The sequence below is a fragment of the Stegostoma tigrinum genome, chromosome 10, assembly GCF_030684315.1.
Source record: "Stegostoma tigrinum isolate sSteTig4 chromosome 10, sSteTig4.hap1, whole genome shotgun sequence".
In the NCBI taxonomy this organism is placed as follows: domain Eukaryota; kingdom Metazoa; phylum Chordata; class Chondrichthyes; order Orectolobiformes; family Stegostomatidae; genus Stegostoma; species Stegostoma tigrinum.
Window position 1 is genome coordinate 56,086,437 of NC_081363.1, and position 21,248 is coordinate 56,107,684.

Sequence of the window (21,248 nt, forward strand, 5' to 3'; positions counted from 1 at the left end):
CTAAAAAGATGCATCAAATCAAACATTAGTAATACTTTGATACTTATAAGAATATTTCAATAATACTCAAGTTGTATGAAATGGAAGGGAACAAATAATTGATTAGTGAATTACAGTATGTTAGATATTTATTGGTTTCCCCTTGTGCTTTGACATTTCTCAATACAACAAGGCATTTCAGAGATCTACAAGACTATACTATAGCATTCTCCATTTCAGACTTGCTAACAAAAATTTTCACAAGTAGACAGGGTAAGAATAATTTTTATTGCAATATTAAACAGCGCATCTTCAGCCATTACAAATTTTTAGAGACAACTAAATGAATGACAATACATAATATAATATTTCACATATGATATTTACACATGCAGTTAGTACTGACATCATGCTACATACTGTTAGTAGTAACATTGCAAGTCACCTACAAAATAATGTTTTCTTGTAGGAAAATACAGCTGGAATATGCATTCTGCTGCACTTCAGCAATTTAAATTTGACTCAATTCAAGTTAAATTGGTTATACAGACACTCTTAAATGATCCCTTTTCTCCTTAATGAATATATCACAGAAAATTGAAAACATATTTGTGTGCAAACCCTGTAAGAGAACATATCTAAATACATCCAGAATTTTCATCATTCCAGCAATAACTTTGCCTTTTTCCAGATTTCACCTACAGTGTTTTTTCTACAGTTTCTTGGTTGGAAGCCATGCATAAGTAAATAGTTTAACACAGCAGCATTTTCAGCATTTAACGATTATATATTTTATATATATATGTCAGTGTTTAAAATAAAAACAAGTCCATATATTTTCTCTTGATTTTTGTTTTGTCAGGCTACGTTTTATAGCTGAAATGCTAAGAGACCATTTACATTCCTTGGAAAATTCATACTTATAATTTAAAATGAAAATATTCTGTACATGTTTTGTGCCATAAGATTGATTTGGTGTATATATTTTGAAACAACTTTACATCTACATAAAAACTGAAAACTTACTATACATTCCTGAATTGTGCACAAGTAATCTGAAATGTTCCTACTGTAAAACAAAACTGTACAAATTACACAATATACAGCCAAGCAAGACTGCTGTAAATTCCTAGTGATGGTACCTAATAACAAATGGGTCATTCAACCTGACTAGCCAAATGCAATTCAACAAGAAAATGTTTTTCAAAACACTAAGTGTGATTAAAAGTGCAGTAAATATACAGATACATAATCAGTTAGGTGCAGGGTAGCTGCACTGTACAACCAAGCGTAGATTGCTAAAATATATATTTTGGTAAGCTAAAAATAGAACTCCAGTGTTCTTAATAAAAAGTAGTTTACAAGGAACAGGTTTTAAACTGCATGGAGTCGTAACACGCAGTTACTAAATTAGCAAGAGGCAAAACATGTGGCTTAAGCAGTAAAATAATAAGTTAAAAAAAACACATTAATTCATGGCCAGTGAATTAGGAGTGTAACTTTTTGTTATGATGTGTTTGTTAAGATTTATTAGCCGAACCAGATGAACGCCGCAATTTCATAGACACACGACTCTTGCTAGCACGAGGTGACATTGGAGAGGCTAAGTCGATCCCGTCCGCCCCCTGTGCTGCAGGACTTTCGGCCTGCTGACTCTCTGGGCATGAGCCTGCAAGACAGTAGAAGGAAAATATTAATATACGACAAGCTATTGTTGGGATTTCTTCTGTCAACTACTGCTCTTTTTAAAAAGGTATAAAGGACTTTTAACTTTCCTGAGGCTCATATTAAATATTTTCAGAATTTTACATGCTTTTTGAAGTGTCGTAAGTATGTTTGGAGAATTTATTTAACTCACGCATACTTAATTCCATTGTGAAAGGAACAAGGACATGCTTGCTCGAAAAAAAATAGTAAATACACATTATGCATGTGAGCAATCAAATAGGTACAATCCAACACGCAGAAAAGTACAAGCCAAAGAAATTAATTCCATGTTAGAAAGTGACTACACAGTGTCAAGTTAACCAGTCTTGGTTTAGTGAAACCGTAAAAGGAAAAAATGGATTTTCTTCTACAGAGCTCCATACATCAGCAGAATTCATTAATGAATAAAAACGAAATGCTTTGGGCACTACATCATTGAGATTAAACCAGAAAGACACTTTTTCCATTTGAAGTGGAGATGGAAATATAAAAGATAAAAAATAAAAGCACATTCAAGAAGAGAAAACAATGTAGAAAATAACATTCCAAAAAAGCCTAACATAAATTAAGAAGTAAAAAATAAACTAAACTCGTCAACTAGACCTACCAGTTTAGCACATTGGCATTGAACTGTGCACTTATTACATAAATTACAACCTATCTGAAGCGATATAAAAGCTTGACTAAATCTAGAACGTTAGTTTAATTAAGCTTAATTGCTGCTAGTAAAGTTAAATTAATTTGGACTGATGAGATTAATCAGAAAATGTATTATAACAATACTATTGTTGTAAACTAGATTTTACTTGGAGGCATGTTCGATTTAGTTCATGCAAACCTCAGTGAAGGATTCAGAACATATCTGAGATAAATTTCGAATGAAAAGCGAACACCTCAGTTATACAATTAAAACCCCTTTCACTTAAATGAGCAAAATATAATTTTGATTTGAAATTAACAAGGAGAATATATTACATCCTCTGCAGTCCAAATTAAAGTATGATCTGGACTGGAAATGTAATTTAATGAAATTATTCAAAACTACAGAAATGTACTGACAGGTTCCCTTTTAAAAGAACATGTAAAATAAAAAAAACAGTTAAAGTATATTTAGGAACTAGAAATGACAGGCGGGAGGAGGTTTTTTTAAATTTTGCACAGCATACCATTCATAGCTAGCGTGAAAGACCTTCCGTTTCAAGCCTTTGCCCTTTACCTTGATGAGGCCAATGTTTTCTAGTGGAGGTTTGGGAAGAAGAAGAAATATCACAGCATTTCTTTCTTTAAAGTGAAGAAAATGAAGCAAAAAAATGAATTGGACAAGAAGGGGAGAAAAGGGAAAAAGAGAACAGGCGTGAGAAATGACACAAATAGTAAAGTTGAAGGGTATTAATAATAAATGTCCAGAACAGAGAGATATTGAGCAGAAATCCTGATATCAAACCCACCAGCTGCTTCTAAACAGAAGTTATAGCTAACAATTACACATTGGATAAAGCACGATATTCAGAGAACAACAGTTTGAATATTATACATGTTTCAAAAAACCAAAAGAGACATATGGTAGGAATGTGCAATTAAACATTCTTTGGTCTGACTTTTCAGACTATTCCAGAGTCACATTTAGTATACCAAATATTAGAGATGCAGAGCATAATAGATGACAATTGACAATACAATGAAGATCCATTTAAACACTACATCCAAAGTGGAAGCCGACACATCTATTAACAACATTGGAGTAAGCACCTATGTGTAAAATAATTTATCCCTGAGCGTGTCACACAACTGTAAGTATATCAAAGAAGGCCTATGCCTTTAAGTACTCAATTGGCTCAAGATTCTCATTTTAGTCCAGTAATTTCAATCCAGATGTTCAGATTATGTAGGCTAGAGTCTCCAGGGTCTGTACTTCAATAGCAAATGTCTGTTAGCATCGAAACACAAAATCCTGCTTTATTTTTAAATGCTTGCTTGTTGAACATGCTGAATTCTACTGAGAAGAGCATATTCATTAAAATGTAAATACGAAATCATATGTTCAGTGTAAAAACCTGTGGGATGCTGAATAAACACTTTATTAAAAAAACATTAACTTTTAACACTAATAATTTCCTTACAAATTACTATACAGCTAATAGAGGCAAAGACAAAAATATTCATTTAGGTACATTGCTCATTATTCAAGCTAAGTGTCCAAATGGGCATATAATTAAACACACTATAGCAACTGGAACAGTGTAATTGTTACAAACTTCAGATCATTTATGCCAATTCATGTTGGAATTATAATGTCCTATATCAGATAGACCAACATGCCTACTTCAGATCGAAAGATAGAAGAGGGATAACAGAGATCAATGTGACTGTTTTAACAGATTGCTCTGCTAAAAAAAATCTACTTGAAAGAAGAAGGATCAATTGATTTAGGATCTAAGGCAGTTAGTAATTAAAGCTCTGCAAAGCTTTGCAACCAAGTCCAACAAGATTGTTTGGCAAAATGACTGAGAACTTAATCAAATGGTTGCCTTGCTTTGGTCAAATAACCTTGAAAAAGCTGCTAAGCAAACAACTTTTCTGTGGAGAATGTTAGTTTACTCACCACAGATGCATTCATAGTTATTTATGAAGATAATGGTTCTCCAATTAGCAAGAACATTCTATACAGCTGTATGGAGAAAATGTCCCATTATATCTAAACAGGTTATATTTCCTTCTCTGACAATCTCCAAAATTAAATGGAAAGCATTATTTGGAATACATTATCATTTCTTTCCAGTTCAACAGTTGAGTGCATTTAAACTCTAACAATTTGTTTTGGAGTGCAGCAATTACCAAATGGGTAAACGTGGTAGTCCTTTCATCTGCTGGAAGATGCTGTAACAGTAGATTAAACAAATGATCAATGCTTTTTGTTTTGTTAGTAGTAAGGATTGAAGCAGGAATAATGATTGTGACACTAGGGAAACACCATCCCTAAAGTGTCACTTCAACTGGGTCAAGGATTCATTTCTAACGAGCAGAAGTGAGATGAACCCAGAGATAGACAGCAGATGAGATGAGGACATGGAGAGTTAGCAGCACCTAAAATAATTATCCAGTCAATCTCAGTCCTTCAGAGTTTACCAGTGGTGTACTGACAGAAATCAAAGTGCAACATCACAGTAAAAACAAAAAAGTGACTGTCTAGGGAATATTTGCTTCTTGGTCCTTTAAACCTTGAATAACTTGATAGTAATAATGTTTTATTAATTGCAGCAAGGTTGAATAGCAATAATACAATTTACTCGGAGTTGTAGTCTTTATTAATTATAAATCTAAAAAAAAGGGGCCAGGTGCTAGGCTGTGTCTGCAGAATACGGAAACTCTTGGATGCCAGTGTGATCCAAGGAAGCTGCATCTGCAGTAAATATATGCAGCTTCAGGAGTGCTGGCTCAGTCACTGAGTTGGAGGCTGAGCTACAGACATTGCAGCACATCAGGGATGGAGGGAAAATTATCTGGACACCTTGTTCCAGGAGACCACCACACCCTCAAGTGTCTTCTGATCTGGTCACTGATCAGGAAGGTAAAGGATTATGAACATTAGAAGTAAAGAAGGCTCAGCCTTTGCAACTGTCCAACAAGTTCAGTGAGCTTTGAATTAGTATGGACTAAAGTCAGGACTGCAGGGTAGATGAGAAAACTGACCTTTGTGTAGGAGTCGATTAAATCAGGGGTAGTAAATAGGAGTATAGTGGTATAAGCAGTAGAGACAGTTTTCTGCAGCCATGTCCAAAAATCCAGATGCTATGTTGCCTGTCTGGTACCAGGGTTTAAGACATCTGCTCCAAGCTGGAGAGGAACTTGCTGTGGTCGTGTTCCACGTAGGTATTAGGTATGAGTATAAAACAGCTTCTGCTTAGGGAATAAAGGCAGCCAGGAACCAAATTGAAAAAGCAGAATCCCGAAGGTAGTTATAAGAGATAATGGGAACTGCAGATGCTGCAGAATCCAAGATAACAAAGTGTGGGGCTGGATGAACACAGTAGGCCAAGCAGCATCTTAGGAGCACAGAAGCCGACGTTTTGGGTCTAGGCCCGAAACGCCAGCTTCTGTGCTCCTCAGATGCTGCTTGGCCTGATGTGTTCATCCAGCCCCACACTTTGGTATCCCGAAGGTAGTTATCTCTGAATTACTACCTGACACAAGTAAATTGACAGATGGTGAATAAGATTACAGAACTAACTGCATTCTCCAAAGATTGGTGTGGGGAAATGGATTTTGATTCTTGGAGGACTGACTGTGTCAGTATTTGGTAAAGTAGGAACATTATCTTTGGGACAGACCTCATCTGAAAAGTGCTGAGACAAGTGTTCTGGTGAGTCATAGTAACAGGGCAGGAGAGAGGACTTTAATTTAAATGAAACGTGGATCAAATGCAGGAAAATGTGATTAATAAAAGAAAGAAAAAAGAAAACAAGGCAAAAGGGCAAGGTGGCAATGCAGGAAGCTATACTCAGAGGATGGGAGGAAGGGACAGATGTACAAACTTAAGAATTTGTTGGCGAATACAGCCAGAGATTGCAAAAGAAGGCAGTTAAAGTATTTGAAAACACACAGTATCACTAACAATATATGAATTGACAGCTCAAATAGAAATGAACATGTATAATCTAATAGCCATTACAGACACGACTGCAAGATGATAAAAACTGACACATGAATATTTAAGCATATATGACATTTCAGAAGGGCAGGGAGCTAAATAAAGGTGAAAGAATAACTCTGCTAATTATGGATGATATCTCTTATAGAAAGAAGGATGATCTTCGTTCTAAAGGCCAAGATGGACAATCAGTTTGGGGTAGAGATAAGAAACAATAGTCATGGAAAAGGATAGGTACAGACAGCAAGGTAAGGTTTATAATTGGGACAAGGAAATTATAATTCTGTTAGGCAAGACCTGGGTAACATAAAATGGGGAGAGATGCTGTTAGGGAAGAGCATATAGAAATGTGGAGTTTGTTTAAGGAATGGATACTGTGTGTACTCTAAATGTTTGTCCCTCGCAGGCAGGGAAGATGCGGTCGAGTGAGGGAGCCTTGATTCTCAAGAGAGGTTGAATGACTAGTTAAGAGGAAGAAGGATGCTTATAAGGTTTAGGAAACAAGGATTGGAAAAAGCTCTGGAAGGATACAAGTTAGCCAGAAAGGAGCTGAAGAAAGGGCTTAGGAGCATGAGAAAAGGGGGCATGAGAAAACCTTGGCGAATAGGATCAAGGAAAACCCCAAGGTTTTTTTACATGAATATGAGGAATAACAGAATGACCAGAGAAAGGGTAGGGCTGATCAAGGATTGTAAAATAAATTTGTGCATGGAGCGTAAAGAGATAAGAGAGGTCCTTAATGAATACTTTTCTTCGGTACTCACAACTCAGAGGGACCTAGTTGTAGGGGAGGACAGTGTGAACCAGGCTGGTAGGCTAGAGGAGGTGGATATTAGTAAGGAAGATGTACTAGGAATTTTGAGGACCTTAAAGATAGATAAGTCCCTCAGGCCTGATGGCATTTATCCAAGGATTCTATGGGAAGCGAGGGAAGAGATTGCAGGGCCTTTGGCGATGATCTTTTCATCCTCACTGTCGACCGGTATAGCGCCAGAAGACTGGAGAGTGGCAAACGTCATTCTCTTGTTCAAAAAAGGGAACGGGGTAACCCTGGAAATTACAGACCAGGTAGTCTTACTTCAGTGGTGGGCAAATTATTGGAAAGGGTTCTGAGAGATAGGACTTAAGATCACTTGGATAGGCATAGCTTGGTTCATGAAAGCATGGATTTGTGAGGGGTAGATCATGTCTCACAAACCTTACTGAAATCTTTGAAGGAGTGATCAAACACGTGGTTGAAGGTAGAGCAGTGGATGTGGTAGACATGGATTTAAGTAAGGTATTTGATAAGGTTCCCTATAGTAGGCTCATGCAGAAAGTAAGGAGGCATGGGATAGGGGGAAATGTGGCAGACTGGATTTAGAATTGGCGGACTCTTAGAAGACAAACGGTGGAAAATATTCAACATAGTGCTCAGGTACGAGTGATGTACCACAAGGATCTGTTCTATTTGTGGTGTTTGTAAATGATTTGGATGAAGGAGCGGAAGGGTGGATTAGTAAGTTCACGGATGATACGAAAGTGGGTCGAATTGTGGATAGTGCGGAGGGCTGTTCTAGGTTACAAAGGGACATTGAAAGGATGCAGAGCTGGGCTGAGAAGTGGCAGACGCAGTTTAGCCCTAAAAAGTGTGAGGTAATTCATTTTGGAAGGACAAATTTGAAAGCAGAATACAGGGTTAATGGAAAGATTCTTGACACTGAAGGAGCAGAGGGACCTTGGGGTTCATGTCCACAGTTCCCTGGAAGCTGCCACCCAGGTGGATAGAGTTCTGAGAAGGAATATGATTAGATTACCTACAGTGTGGAAACAGGCCCTTCGGCCCAACAAGTCCACCCTGCCCTTGAAGCATCCCACCCAGACCCATCCCCTATAACCCACACACCCCTGAACACTACGAGCAATTTAGCATGGCCGATCCACCTAGCCTGCACATCTTTGGACTGTGGGAGGAAACCAGAACACCTGGAGGTAACCCACGCAGACATGGGGAAAATGTACAAACTCCACACAGACAGTCACCCGAGGCTGGAATCGAACCCGGGTCCCTGGCCGTGAGGCTGCAATGCTAACCACTGAGCCACCGTGCTGCCCCACTTCAAACTTCTGGATCCTCTTTAAAATTTGCCACGTTATACCTCCCTCCCCTCCTTCAATATTGTTTGTCAAGCTTAGTTCAGTGAACCTGCTTCAGACGACATGTGAGTCAGTTAGTTCAGTTGGCTGGATGGCTGGTTTGGATACAGAATGATGCCAATAGCGCTCATGTGTTCAATTCCTACACTGGTTGAGGTTACCATTACAGACTCTCCTTCTCAACCACTGTCCTTGCCTGAGCCTCAGTGACCCTCAGGTTAAACCACCACCAGTTGTATCTCTCTAATGAGAGAACAGCCCTATGTTTTGGGAAGACTATGGTGATCATACCACTACCGTTATTTCCCTCAGCTCTTCTCCCTTCTGAGACCACTAACTTCTTTTGGTCTGTGATATACTTTGCGCATGTGGCACAACTGCAATCTAGGGATCACTCCTGATTCTTTATTTATGATCCACTAATTGTTTTCATAGAGAAATCTTTTAAGGCCACACATTTTTTTTAAATTTTAGCTTTGAAACTTTCAAAAGAAAACAAATAACAACTTTGCTTCTAACAGTGTCTAACATTGTAAAACAAGCTAAGACAGTTGACAAGAGCGTTAATAACCAAAACTTGATGCTAAGCCACCAAGATACATTAGGACACATTACAAAAGATTTGATCAAAGAGGGATGTTCTAAGCAAATTCTTAAAGGAAGGAAAAGATGTAAAGGAGCAGGGAAAAGTTCCACCGCTTAGGGGCTTGGCAAGTAAGGATTTCAGGACTGCAGAGATCTTGAGGGATTTAAGATGAGAATTTTAAAATTGAGTCATTGCATAATTAGGAGCCAGTGTAAGTCAGTAAACAAATAAGTGATGGCTAATTGGCACTGGGTTGAGTCAGGTCATGCATAGCAGAGCTTTAGATGACTTCAAGTATATGTAGGGTAGGACGTAAGATACTGTCCAGGAGTATAGAGAATAGCTACATCTACAGGGAATACAAGGCAAGGACGAGTGTTCCATCAGTGATTGCCTGAAGCAAGAGTGGAATTGGGCAATGCTGTGAAGGTGAAATAGGTATAATCTGGATGAATCATGCAAATTAATGTTGCTAATATAAGAGTCCAAGAGCAAAATTTTGTTGAATGAGCTACAGTCTTCCCATGTGATTAGATACAAAAGGATAATTTACTGAGGTGTTTTCCCCTCATATGCCAATAATATCTTAGTTTTAGCTGCAATTTTTCAAAATTGAAACAGCTGTTTCAGCATCTGGCAGCAATATTACATGTAATGTAATAATTAATTACATTAAGGAAACCTCAAGTTTTAGAACTACAAGGATTTAGACTTCTTATTGCATTCTCTGGTATGAATATACCATACCCGTTCTCTACTCCATCCTTGTGCTGAGCAAGGAAAACTGCTGACACCAAGGTTTTGCTTATGATCATAGAGATGCTACAGCCTACAAATGAAGTAACAAAAACTGTGACTATGTAATAATTTATTTAGGACTTCTTATTGACAGCAAATTAATCAAAATGAGTTTTCACACAAGCAATATCAATTGTAGTTCGAGATAATGGGAACTACAGAGGCTGGAGAATCCGAGACAACAAAATGTGGAGCTGGATGAACTCAGCAGGCCAAGCAGCATCTTAGGAGCACAAAAGCTGACGTTTCGGGCCTAGACCCTTCATCAGAAAAGAGGGACGGGGAGAGGATTCTGAAATAAATAGGGAGAGACGGGGAGGTGGACCGAAGATGGATAGAGGAGAAGATAGGTGGAGAGGAGAGTATCAAGAGCGTTGTAGTGGGAGAGAGACCCTCTGAGGTTGGTCTGAAGGGAGGAGGGTAACTTCTTCAGGTTAGGCATCCTGGAAGAGGCTTTGCAGTGAGGTTAAAATTGTGATTAGAGATAATGGGAACTGCAGATGCTGGAGAATCCGAGACAACAAAGTGTGGAGATGGGTGAACATAGCAGGCCAAGCAGCATCTCAGGAGCACTAAAGCTGATGTTTCGGGCCTGGACCCTTCATCAGAAAAGGGGGATGGGGAGAGGATTCTGAAATAAATAGGGAGAGATGGGGAGGTGGACCGAAGATGGATAGAGGAGAAGATAGGCGGAGAGGAGAGTACCAAGAGAGTTGTAGTGGGAGAGAGATCCTCTGAGGTTGTTCTGCAGCAAGACTGAATATACTGTGATTATTTGGAATCTCTTCAGAAACAACTTTGAATTGTGCCTCTAAAGTAACTTCTTCTGTTTAGAAAAGATAATATGAAGCAGATTATACCATTTATATGCACAATGACAGAATGAAGTTCTAGATCTACCAGTATATACAAATGCACTAACAGACTTAGGCAATAAGGGTTTCTTGCTCATCTATATGCTTCATTTTAATTTTTTCATTTGATATAATGGATTCAAGTAGTAGGCTGAAAACTCAATGACGTCAAACATCTGCAATGACAGCAACCCTTGGGCACACCACTTGTTCCTTTCAGGAACAGGGCAAGGACCAGGCTACCAGTTGAAGGCTATCTGGAGCAGAATGCTAAATTGAGAATGTAAACATTACTTTTGTGGCAAAATAAGTAAATTAATCTTCAGGAAGTAGAGGATATCTGACACGTAGTTTACATAGTTGGCACAGACAAATTAACAGTAGAGTTTTCCAGTTTTCTCATTTCATTGAATCATTTGACAAACCAAGCAGCTATATGGCCCAGGCTGACTCTTGCAACAGCAGTCTGAAGTCTGTTATGTCTCATAGCCATAATTTATGTTTGCAATCTTATAAGCTCCTTATCCTAAAGTCCCTATTCAAATTCCTTTCAAATTATTCAAAGAACTAGCTTTCACCATCTTTTCAGATAGTGTGTTTTAGACCCCCAACAACTTGGTAAAAAGAAATTCTTCTCTCCTTTAGACTTGTAGCTCATTATTTTATATTTATGACCTCTAGTCATTAACCTATTCAGTACTAGGAACAGTTCTGTATCGTTATTCTAGGCACACATTTTTTTCAAAACCTTCAATAGGTCTCTTATAAAATTACCTGTTCCAAGAATAAAAGTATTAATTTTTTTTAACCTACAACTTATCTTGGTCACATTGAGCTCAAAGGACTAATCAGGAAAAATCTGACAAGACTCGATACACATCAGGAACAATAAGTTAGATTTAAGAACTTTAAATATTGAGCATGAATGGTAAAAAGGACAATAACTTTAGAAGCAGATAGAAATCCAATGCGACTTGGTCAAATTTGAGTCCAAGATTAGGGAACCCTACTAACTACATTAAAGTGCATTAAAATAATTTTACCAATAAATACCTTTTCCAACCCATCAGTCCATGCCATATCTATAACCAAGGTATACACTGAATGACCTCATAAGTGAATTTAATATAAAGCCCCTTTATGGACAATTGTCTAATGACTTCTGAAATTCTACGTAGATAATGTTGAAACATTTACCACAGACCACTTAGTTACTTCCCCAGAATAATTAAAAGTCATTGATTGAGCAGGATCATTCCCTTCCAAGTCCAATTTGATCGCTATATTGAAAGTTGTGAACTACCTCCAGCAGATTCTGAATTTTGAATGTTGATGTACTAGTTTATTTCAAATTTAATGACATCTCCCTAGAGCACAATGATACCCCCATAATGATAATCTGTGTGTCATAAATTTACGATCCAGTTATTTTAGCATTTTGGGATAACTACTATTTAGCCTGATAGTAAGAATTGCCAATGCTGGAGTCAGAGATAACACAGTGTGGAGCTGGAGGAATACAGAACTTCTATCTCATTACTAGAAATTGTGTGACTTTTCTGTTTGTGGAGAGCATGTTGCTAATGTATATGTAATGTTACAGTCATGCTATTTTGAAAATATTTCCTTTGCGCTGCACAGAGCTAGTAGAAAAGCAACTTAAGAACAAAAAACAGTGAAGGTCTACAGAGAATGCAGAACAGCAGGAGTAGCTGAGCTGCTCTTGCAGAGAGTCCACAGGGAATAGCCACATATGCTACTAACACTGTAAAATACTGGTTTCACACAACTAGTATATGTATTATTAATTTGCTTGCACTGCATCAACAAAACTTACTTTAAATGCACCAGAAGTTCACCTGGATTGAACTAAAACTTAATGCAACAAGATGGTAAAGCCTTTTGAGAGCATGCACTTTTCTTTAGTCAGCTGGCTTCTGGAAACGGAAGTCACGCAGTAGCGTAGGGATTGGCATGTGGTTGACTCTTAATTACAACCATAGCAATGTAGTTGATTCTTAACTGTCCTCTGGGCAATTAGGGGTGTGCAATAAATGCTGCATGGCCAGCGATACTCTCATCCTGTGAATGCCTGGCCAGCAATATCCTCATCCCAGAAATGAATAAAGAACAAAAAATGTGCAAAATGTGCATGATGACAGAATGCAGGCAGTGAGATTAGTTTCAAACATCAACCAGTTGTTTGATATCTCCATGTTGGAAATCATGGAGTTAGGATACGGAAGGCACTGTTGGAAACTGCAGTGAAGACAGGTTCAATTGTTAGCATTTAGCAGAGGAGGAGATTGGTACTAAGGAAAAATAGTCCAAACCAAAGCAAATACAGTCAGCTATATGGCCTCCTTCTGCATTGTGACAATTCTGTGATACTACCGCACAATGTTTCAGTTTCATGCAAAATTAGGAACATATGGTACACTTGTATATTACATACATCATGATTTTTCCATGTCCAAGAGACTTTTGGATGTGAGAGATAATTTGAAATTTGCTTTATTCATTTGGATTTAATACTCCTTTCATCCAATATAATTTGCTCCTCCAGTCCCCTCATGCACCCATTTAACACAACATTTCCTCTTTTTCCAGCATTAGCTTCTACTTTTCTCACAAACATGTTGGGAACTCAAAAATTATTTCTTAAAGCTTATCTTACTTTCGCCTATCTAGTAAAAGCTTAAAAAATATTAATTTGTTACTTATTTTCCTCATCAGCTTCAAAGGAAGCCTATGGAAATTATATTTAATACAGCTTATTGAAATTGTCACAAGGCCAAAATTTCAATCATGATCACAATTATGTAATTATTTTGTAGAATCTCAAGCTAAAAACAGGATGGTGTGTAACCTCTTTTCTGGAAGCTGTCCTATTTGCTCCATGTATTTACCTCATTATTGAAAGATTATCACTATCATTAAATTCATCTTATGGGCAATATGAATTGCATATAACATTTATATATAGTTATCCTACTGAAATTTTATGACTCAATCAAAAATTTCACGTGAGTGGCAACTCTTCACCTTGATATGCTACAACAATTCCAGTTGTTCAGTTACTCTCTTTGTTGTCAAGGGTTTCCAGTCATATTTGAAACTTCCCTTACTAGTAGTTATATTAGCACTCAACATTATTGTACAGCTATTGGAAATTAATTCTGTCAGGAGAAAAAAGAAAAACCACAGTTGATTGGAGAAAAAATGAAAAATGCATGAAGCAATAATAGACAGCTTAGCAGCAAAGACACATATGATGCACACTGGAATAAAAATTACCATCATGAAATGAAATATATATCAGTTCAGGTTTGAATACCATGAAGCCTCAGAATTACACAAGAGGATTGCACTGAAGATGGCTTACACAAGATTGAAAGAATGATTCAAACGAGAAAGATTAAAAGGTAGATCGAGGAAAATGTCCATTCTTTGACACATTTAATTTATAAGCAGTCAAACCAAACAACCAAAAACAAGATTGTACGTACATGTATTGGTGACATTCCAGTGTATTACATAATTTTGGAAAGTCAGAACCACAGACTTTGCTATATTTTAAGATTTTAGGGCACCAATGCCGAAATTACAAATGTAAACAAAATTATCTATTTTCATCTTATGTAATGTAGATAAACTCTGATGAGATACCAAGTTATATAGCAAAACCCTCATGTTCTGAATCAGCTAGTCTCAGGGAAGGGGCAGGGGCATTACAACTGGCAGCAATGCCCTTAAAGAAAAAATGTTCAGAGGATTTCCATTCCTGCTTTTTACATCTTGAAGATTTCTGGAAAGATGAATGTGTGGCTGTAAGTTAAGAATAAATGGGTCATCACAATGATGACTCATCCAGTTGAACAGAGTCTAATCACTTGCAGTCTAAGCTCAGACATTATGAACTACTACTTGGTTATTGCACAGAGGCTTGCCAGTGTCCATGAAACTGTGGTTCAGAAAGGAGAAAAGAAAATGAATTAGAGAAAAAGAAAGTCAGACTTTTTCTTCCAAAGTTACTTCTGAAATGAGTCAAATTGTAAATGTTCAGGAGCAATAACTAGAATGAAAGCTAGGTGAGAAGGGAAATCAAAAAAATTTAATTTATTCATATCTTTTAAAACAACCACCTCTGATACATTTCTCATTGCTTCACTATTCATTGACATCTGGCTCTTTTGGTCAGTAGTGATTACCATTTATCTTGCTTTAACTTGTTGTGATTATTCATTTCCCTGTCTTACATAATAAGATGACGCCTTTAAATTGCTCTGCCACTCATTTTATGTCCACATTGCCCTTCTTAAAAAGAAAAATAACCGAAAAGCAAACAGGCTAGAAACAAAAGTTAACCTAGAAAACAAACTGCAGTTGGATTAAGCTCCATATTTGAAGTTTTCATTAAAATATCGCAGAGCAAAACTGAAAAGATTTATAAAGGCACATCAAAAGCTTTGAGGGAGAACTTAGTGTCTGGGTACATATTAAATTCAGTACAATAAATATATGTCTTTCTGACAAACTATTTCTTCCAAACGAAACCAACGCATGAGAGGTTGCAAATTGTCATGATATTCACCTTGATCTTGTAGGTACTAGTCACCAGCAACAATGCAATGATTGGTTACACTCTAAAGGTCAACTTTACTAATTTTAGATATTAAGCTTAATATTAAAATAAGGCAATCTTGGACTTCATTTAAAAAAGATTGCATAATTGCTATAAATTGAAATTTAATTAGGCAAAAGTGTATTTCTAATTTAAGATATTTAAACATTTAGCATGTTTAAATAAAATGTTCACAGTTTCCATGATGCTATTAACAAATTATTAGTTATTCACTTAATCGATCAGTCAATGCAATGTTCATTAAACTAATTTAAACCAGGGGAGGGGAGGGGCTTAGATTAGTTCACAGGTCGGCGCAACATCGAGGGCCGAAGGGCCTGTTCTGCGCTGTATTATTCTATGTTAACCATAAAATTCTATTTTTAAAGTCAGAATATCAAATTCATCTGCCTCTTTATTTATAGAAAAAGATGCAAAGTTCTCAGATATCATTATTGCATTTGTACTTTGTAACTGGGTAAAATGGTATGATGTATTCCTACTGAGTACTTTAATCATGCTAAGTGATAATGAATTAGAGTCACAACAGCACAAAGGATGCCATTCTGTCCACTGAATCTATACCAGTTCTCTATAAATTAATCCAATCAATCTTATTCCCTTAATCTGTTCCTCACAATCCAGAAAATTTATTCCCTTCAAGTGTCTATACAATTTATTTCTGGATACTTTCAACGTTTCTACTTGAACCCTATAAGGCAGCAAATTCCAAGTGACAGCAGTTGCTTAAAAAAATCCTCTTTGTTCCCCCTGTATTTCCTTTAATATGCTTTTGTTCTTGTGACTATCAGCTAATTGGAATAACTTTTTGACAGGATTTGTTTTCACAGCATTCCATCATACTAATATAAAATGTCTTTCAAAACATGTGGAAATACAGTTGCTGCCTTTATGTTTGAAAGTTTGCAGTTTAAAATACAGTAAAATCATGTTATCCAGCACCTCAACCAGAAAGATCCATGAACCAGAATCACTATTATTATATAAAATGGAGATGTTATTTAGTTTTAAGTGTTTGCAAAAGGAGTGGCTGCAGATTTATGTGTTTTTTCTGTTTAGAGCACGAGGAATCAAAGATGGAGAGGCTCGAAGTATCTGCAATTTGCAGCATACATGGAGGCATATTTCGGTTTAATTCCTACACAAACTGCAAGGGGTTAAGTAGTTATGATTTGCTGGCACCACCTAATCCCAGTTTGAGTTGGATAACATGAATTTTACTACTGATGGAGGTAACATATTCCTTTAATTTTAAAGACTGTGCTCAGTAATAAATTTTTGAAGACCTTCTATTGAGACAAGTTTCACATCTTACAAAGAACTATGATTAACAATGATGTCATTATTGTTGATATGGTTCAGAATGTATATTGAAAAAGTGCTATTGAAATCACAAGGAAATCAGCTTGGAGGAATTACAATTTGTGCAAGTTAAATTAATAGGTATTTGTTTATTAGTTCGGAGGATTTCAGCAATGAGTTAGTCCTAACATGTATCAACATTTCCTGCACATCATTAGGTTGAGTAATTCCTCCAAACTACTTCTGCATAAAAAGTTCTTCAAGAAAAATAAATTTGTAAAATGTAAAGGAAACAAACATTTTTTGGCAATGAGATTTATAAAATAAATGTTAAAAAGTCGGCAAATGCAGTGAAATGTTGAAATGTTGTTCTAGTTATAAATATCATTAACGACTTTACCCAAATGAGGAACTTATTTTCCATGTAGCACTTTCTGCTGATATTAGTTCTAAATAGTACTATATATTACATATAGAGATATACACATGCATCAATGCAGTTGCTTTTGATTCATGCAAGCAGGAAACGAAAGATTGCAGCAATGTTATTCGTCCAAATCATACTGGATTGTTAAACATATTTCAGTGTTGAAAGGTTAGTAAGATGTGCAGGCCTGGTTAGTGTACTCTTTAGTCAAAGAACATACTTCAAAATAAAGGAATCGGGGAAATCCCTTTTAGTGTGAACAGAGCGTAAGAAAAGTTTGCTTTAAACTGTTAAGGGTTTAGTGCTCTGATAGGAAGTAACCTGAATGTAAGCTCTGTCACCGAATCTTACCTTTGATTTTTAGAACTGATATTTTAATGATCTAAAAGGGGAAAATAAAACAATGAAAATAATCACTTTGATACATGACAGATATGTACAGGATAGGAAGGCTGAGTTTGCCATTTTTATAAATTTTCAAGATAACAAAATGTGAGGCTGGATGAACACAGCAGGCCAAGCAGCATCTCAGGAGCACAAAAGCTGACGTTTCGGGCCTAGACCCTTCATCAGAGACTCCTCCCACTTCCTACAGATTGACTCCTCCCACTTCCTACAGACTAAGGGGGTGGCCATGGGCACCCGCATGGGCCCCAGCTATGCCTGCCTCTTTGTAGGTTACGTGGAACAGTCCCTCTTCCGCACCTACACAGGCCCCAAACCCCACCTCTTCCTCCGGTACATTGATGACTGTATCGGCGCCGCCTCTTGCTCCCCAGAGGAGCTCGAACAGTTCATCCACTTCACCAACACCTTCCACCCCAACCTTCAGTTCACCTGGGCCATCTCCAGCACATCCCTCACCTTCCTTGGCCTCTCAGTCTCCATCTCAGGCAACCAGCTTGTAACTGATGTCCATTTCAAGCCCACCGACTCCCACAGCTACCTAGAATACACCTCCTCCCACCCACCCTCCTGTAAAAATTCCATCCCCTATTCCCAATTCCTCCGCCTCCGCCGCATCTGCTCCCACGATAAGACATTCCACTCCCGCACATCCCAGATGTCCAAGTTCTTTAAGGACCGCAACTTTCCCCCCACAGTGATCGAGAACGCCCTTGACCGCGTCTCCCGTATTTCCCGCAACACATCCCTCACACCCCGCCCCCGCCACAACTGCCCTAAGAGGATCCCCCTCGTTCTCACACACCACCCTACCAACCTCCGGATACAACGCATCATTCTCCGACACTTCCGCCATTTACAATCCGACCCCACCACCCAAGACATTTTTCCATCCCCTCCCCTGTCTGCTTTCCGGAGAGACCACTCTCTCCGTGACTCCCTTGTTCGCTCCACACTGCCCTCCAACCCCACCACACCCGGCACCTTCCCCTGCAACCACAGGAAATGCTACACTTGTCTCCACACCTCCTCCCTCACCCCTATCCCAGGCCCCAAGATGACATTCCACATTAAGCAGAGGTTCACCTGCACATCTGCCAATGTGGTATACTGCATCCACTGTAGCCGGTGCGGCTTCCTCTACATTGGGGAAACCAAGCGGAGGCTTGGGGACCGCTTTGCAGAACACCTCCGCTCAGTTCGCAACAAACAACTGCACCTCCCAGTCGCAAACCATTTCCACTCCCCCTCCCATTCTCTAGATGACATGTCCATCATGGGCCTCCTGCACTGCCACAATGATGCCACCCGAAGGTTGCAGGAACAGCAACTCATATTCCGCCTGGGAACCCTGCAGCCATATGGTATCAATGTGGACTTCACCAGTTTCAAAATCTCCCCTTCCCCCACTGCATCCCAAAACCAGCCCAATTCGTCCCCTCCCCCCACTGCACCACACAACCAGCCCAGCTCTTCCCCCCCATCCACTGCATCCCAAAACCAGTCCAACCTGTCTCTGCCTCCCTAACCGGTTCTTCCTCTCACCCATCCCTTCCTCCCACCCCAAGCCGCACCCCCAGCTACCTACTAACCTCATCCCACCTCCTTGACCTGTCCGTCTTCCCTGGACTGACCTATCCCCTCCCTACCTCCCCACCTATACTCTCTCCACCTATCTTCTTTACTCTCCATCTTCGGTCCGCCTCCCCCTCTCTCCCTATTTATTCCAGTTCCCTCTCCCCATCCCCCTCTCTGATGAAGGGTCTAGGCCCGAAACGTCAGCTTTTGTGCTCCTGAGATGCTGCTTGGCCTGCTGTGTTCATCCAGCCTCACATTTTGTTATCTTGGAATTCTCCAGCATCTGCAGTTCCCATTATCTCTTTATAAATTTTCAACCATTTTTTTGAGATGCCATTCGAATACCAGAAACCCAAGACTATAAGACAAGTCTGAAATAATTTAAGTTTCATTTGTCCTATTTTGGTCAAAGTTTTTAAAATAGCTGGTTACATATTCTCGGAAAAGCTATCAGCTAGACCTTGAAGTCTACTGTTTTGTTTTAAAAAAGGCAGAGGTTAATCTTCCACATCCAGTGCAAACTAAAATGTGAAAAACAAAAATCCCCTATCCAGAATGAAAAACTATAGGCTATTTGCAAGAATTTAGCAGAGAGGTCCTTCTTGCCTTTTTTGATGAAAGGAAAAAAACAGCTGTACATAGATTTACATTAATATCAAAACGTTACAACAGAATTGCAGAGATAAATTGTAGTTACCAATAAGTACACCTAGTCAATCTAGATAGTCAACACCATAATTAATGTTAGGAAAAAAGATACAGCAGAGGCGTTGATCCTTAAAAAAAGGTGATAGAAGAGTTTGCATTTAAGGTAACAGCAATATTATACAATGCTTATTAATCAAATTGTACAAATAATCTGAAAAGCTGGTATGAAACTATTTTGGGAATTAATTTATTACAAGGTCAAACACGACCAGATATTTGTTTTTACCTGAATCAGATGGTATGTTGTGACAAGGGGCTGGACAGAAGACTTGGGCAGCAAAATCTTCAAAAGTGGTTGGCTCCTGGTGGTGTTGTACAATGGTTTCCAGATATCGAGCTCTCTCCTCATAGCTGAGATTTTAATTAAGTATAAACAGACCAATTTAAGCAGCATACTAAGTTCAAAGCACATAATTATACATATTAATCATTGCTAGAAGGTCATGTTCGAATCATCAGAAATGTTTGGAGAAGTCCTGGCTTGGTACCTTCGTAGAGCTTACAGCTGGAATTATTGAATTGTATCATATTCTCATATTGTTCCAATAATGCATTTCAATCTTCAAAAAGAAAGCTATCCCTTTTGAACTTTTTAATAAGAATGTGGAAGCTCATACAGACCTTAGGAATTTCAATTAATGAATAATTTTTCTTGAAGAGAAGGTTGAGAGGTGACTTAATAGAATTTAAAAAATCACGACTGCAGAGTGAAAGGATCAAGAACCTGAGGCAGAGCTAAAGTATAGGGGCATGAGGGAAAAAAAGTGAGTGTTTAAGACCTTCAAATGCACTGTTTGAGAGTGTGATGGATGCAACTGTCAAGACAATCAAGAGACAACTGATTATCAGAAAAGGAAGAATATGCAAGGCTACAGGAAGAGACTAGCACTAGACAAATTACTCACTTGGGAGAGCCTGCACAGAATCAATACGTCAAATGGCCTCCTCCTCTACTGCAACCATTTGAGATTCTGTATTACAACTAACAATCCCAGTCTTCAGATTAATTAATAAGGCTTCTTTGACTAATAGTAAATGGCTCTGCGAAATTGCATACTTAGCAATTAAATTCTGAATGAGGAGAAGTATTATTGAGTATAAATTTAGTAATGAGAATTTAATAGATTGTTCAAACTCATGTTAGTTGAGGAAAATTGAGACAAGAAAGGAATCTATATTCCATTTTCCCCAATGTCAAAAGTTTAACTCCCAGCTGTCAAAATAATCTAGTGCACTAGTCGTGAGAACAGAAATACAGATCAAATAGGTTTATAACTGCAGTGCTAAATTGCGTAGCAAACACCACGAATATAGACAGTCCCCAGAAACACAATGCAGTTCAATATAAAGCAGATGGTTGGAGGTACAGGAAGAGTTCATGGCGGGTCTTTAAAATTACACCCCTGTATGAGATCACATTCACAAGCACAAGCTTTTGTAAGTTGGATGCTCGCATATTGGGGCCACCTACTTAC

The 21,248-nt window shown here is 38.2% G+C and overlaps 1 protein-coding gene across 11 annotated transcripts in view; it reads right to left on the reverse strand.

Moving 5' to 3' along the window:
* Positions 1 to 244: 244 nt before the first annotated feature.
* The window catches only part of ralgapa1 (Ral GTPase activating protein catalytic subunit alpha 1), a 324,614-nt gene continuing 303,610 nt past the window's right edge, over positions 245 to 21,248 (reverse strand). For 6 of the 11 annotated variants that reach the window (XM_048537681.2, XM_048537674.2, XM_048537669.2 and 3 more), the window contains 3 exons: positions 20,000 to 20,124; positions 2,853 to 2,967; positions 245 to 1,648 (listed from right to left, as the gene is read on the reverse strand). In XM_048537681.2, the coding sequence (XP_048393638.1) occupies positions 1,558 to 1,648; positions 2,853 to 2,967; positions 20,000 to 20,124 (331 nt within the window). In that variant the 3' untranslated portion in view covers positions 245 to 1,557. Of the gene's footprint in view, positions 1,649 to 2,852; positions 2,968 to 17,433; positions 17,465 to 19,999; positions 20,125 to 21,248 lie in introns of all 11 variants that reach the window. The other 5 variants (XM_059649187.1, XM_048537673.2, XM_048537679.2 and 2 more) reach the window with 3 other exon arrangements.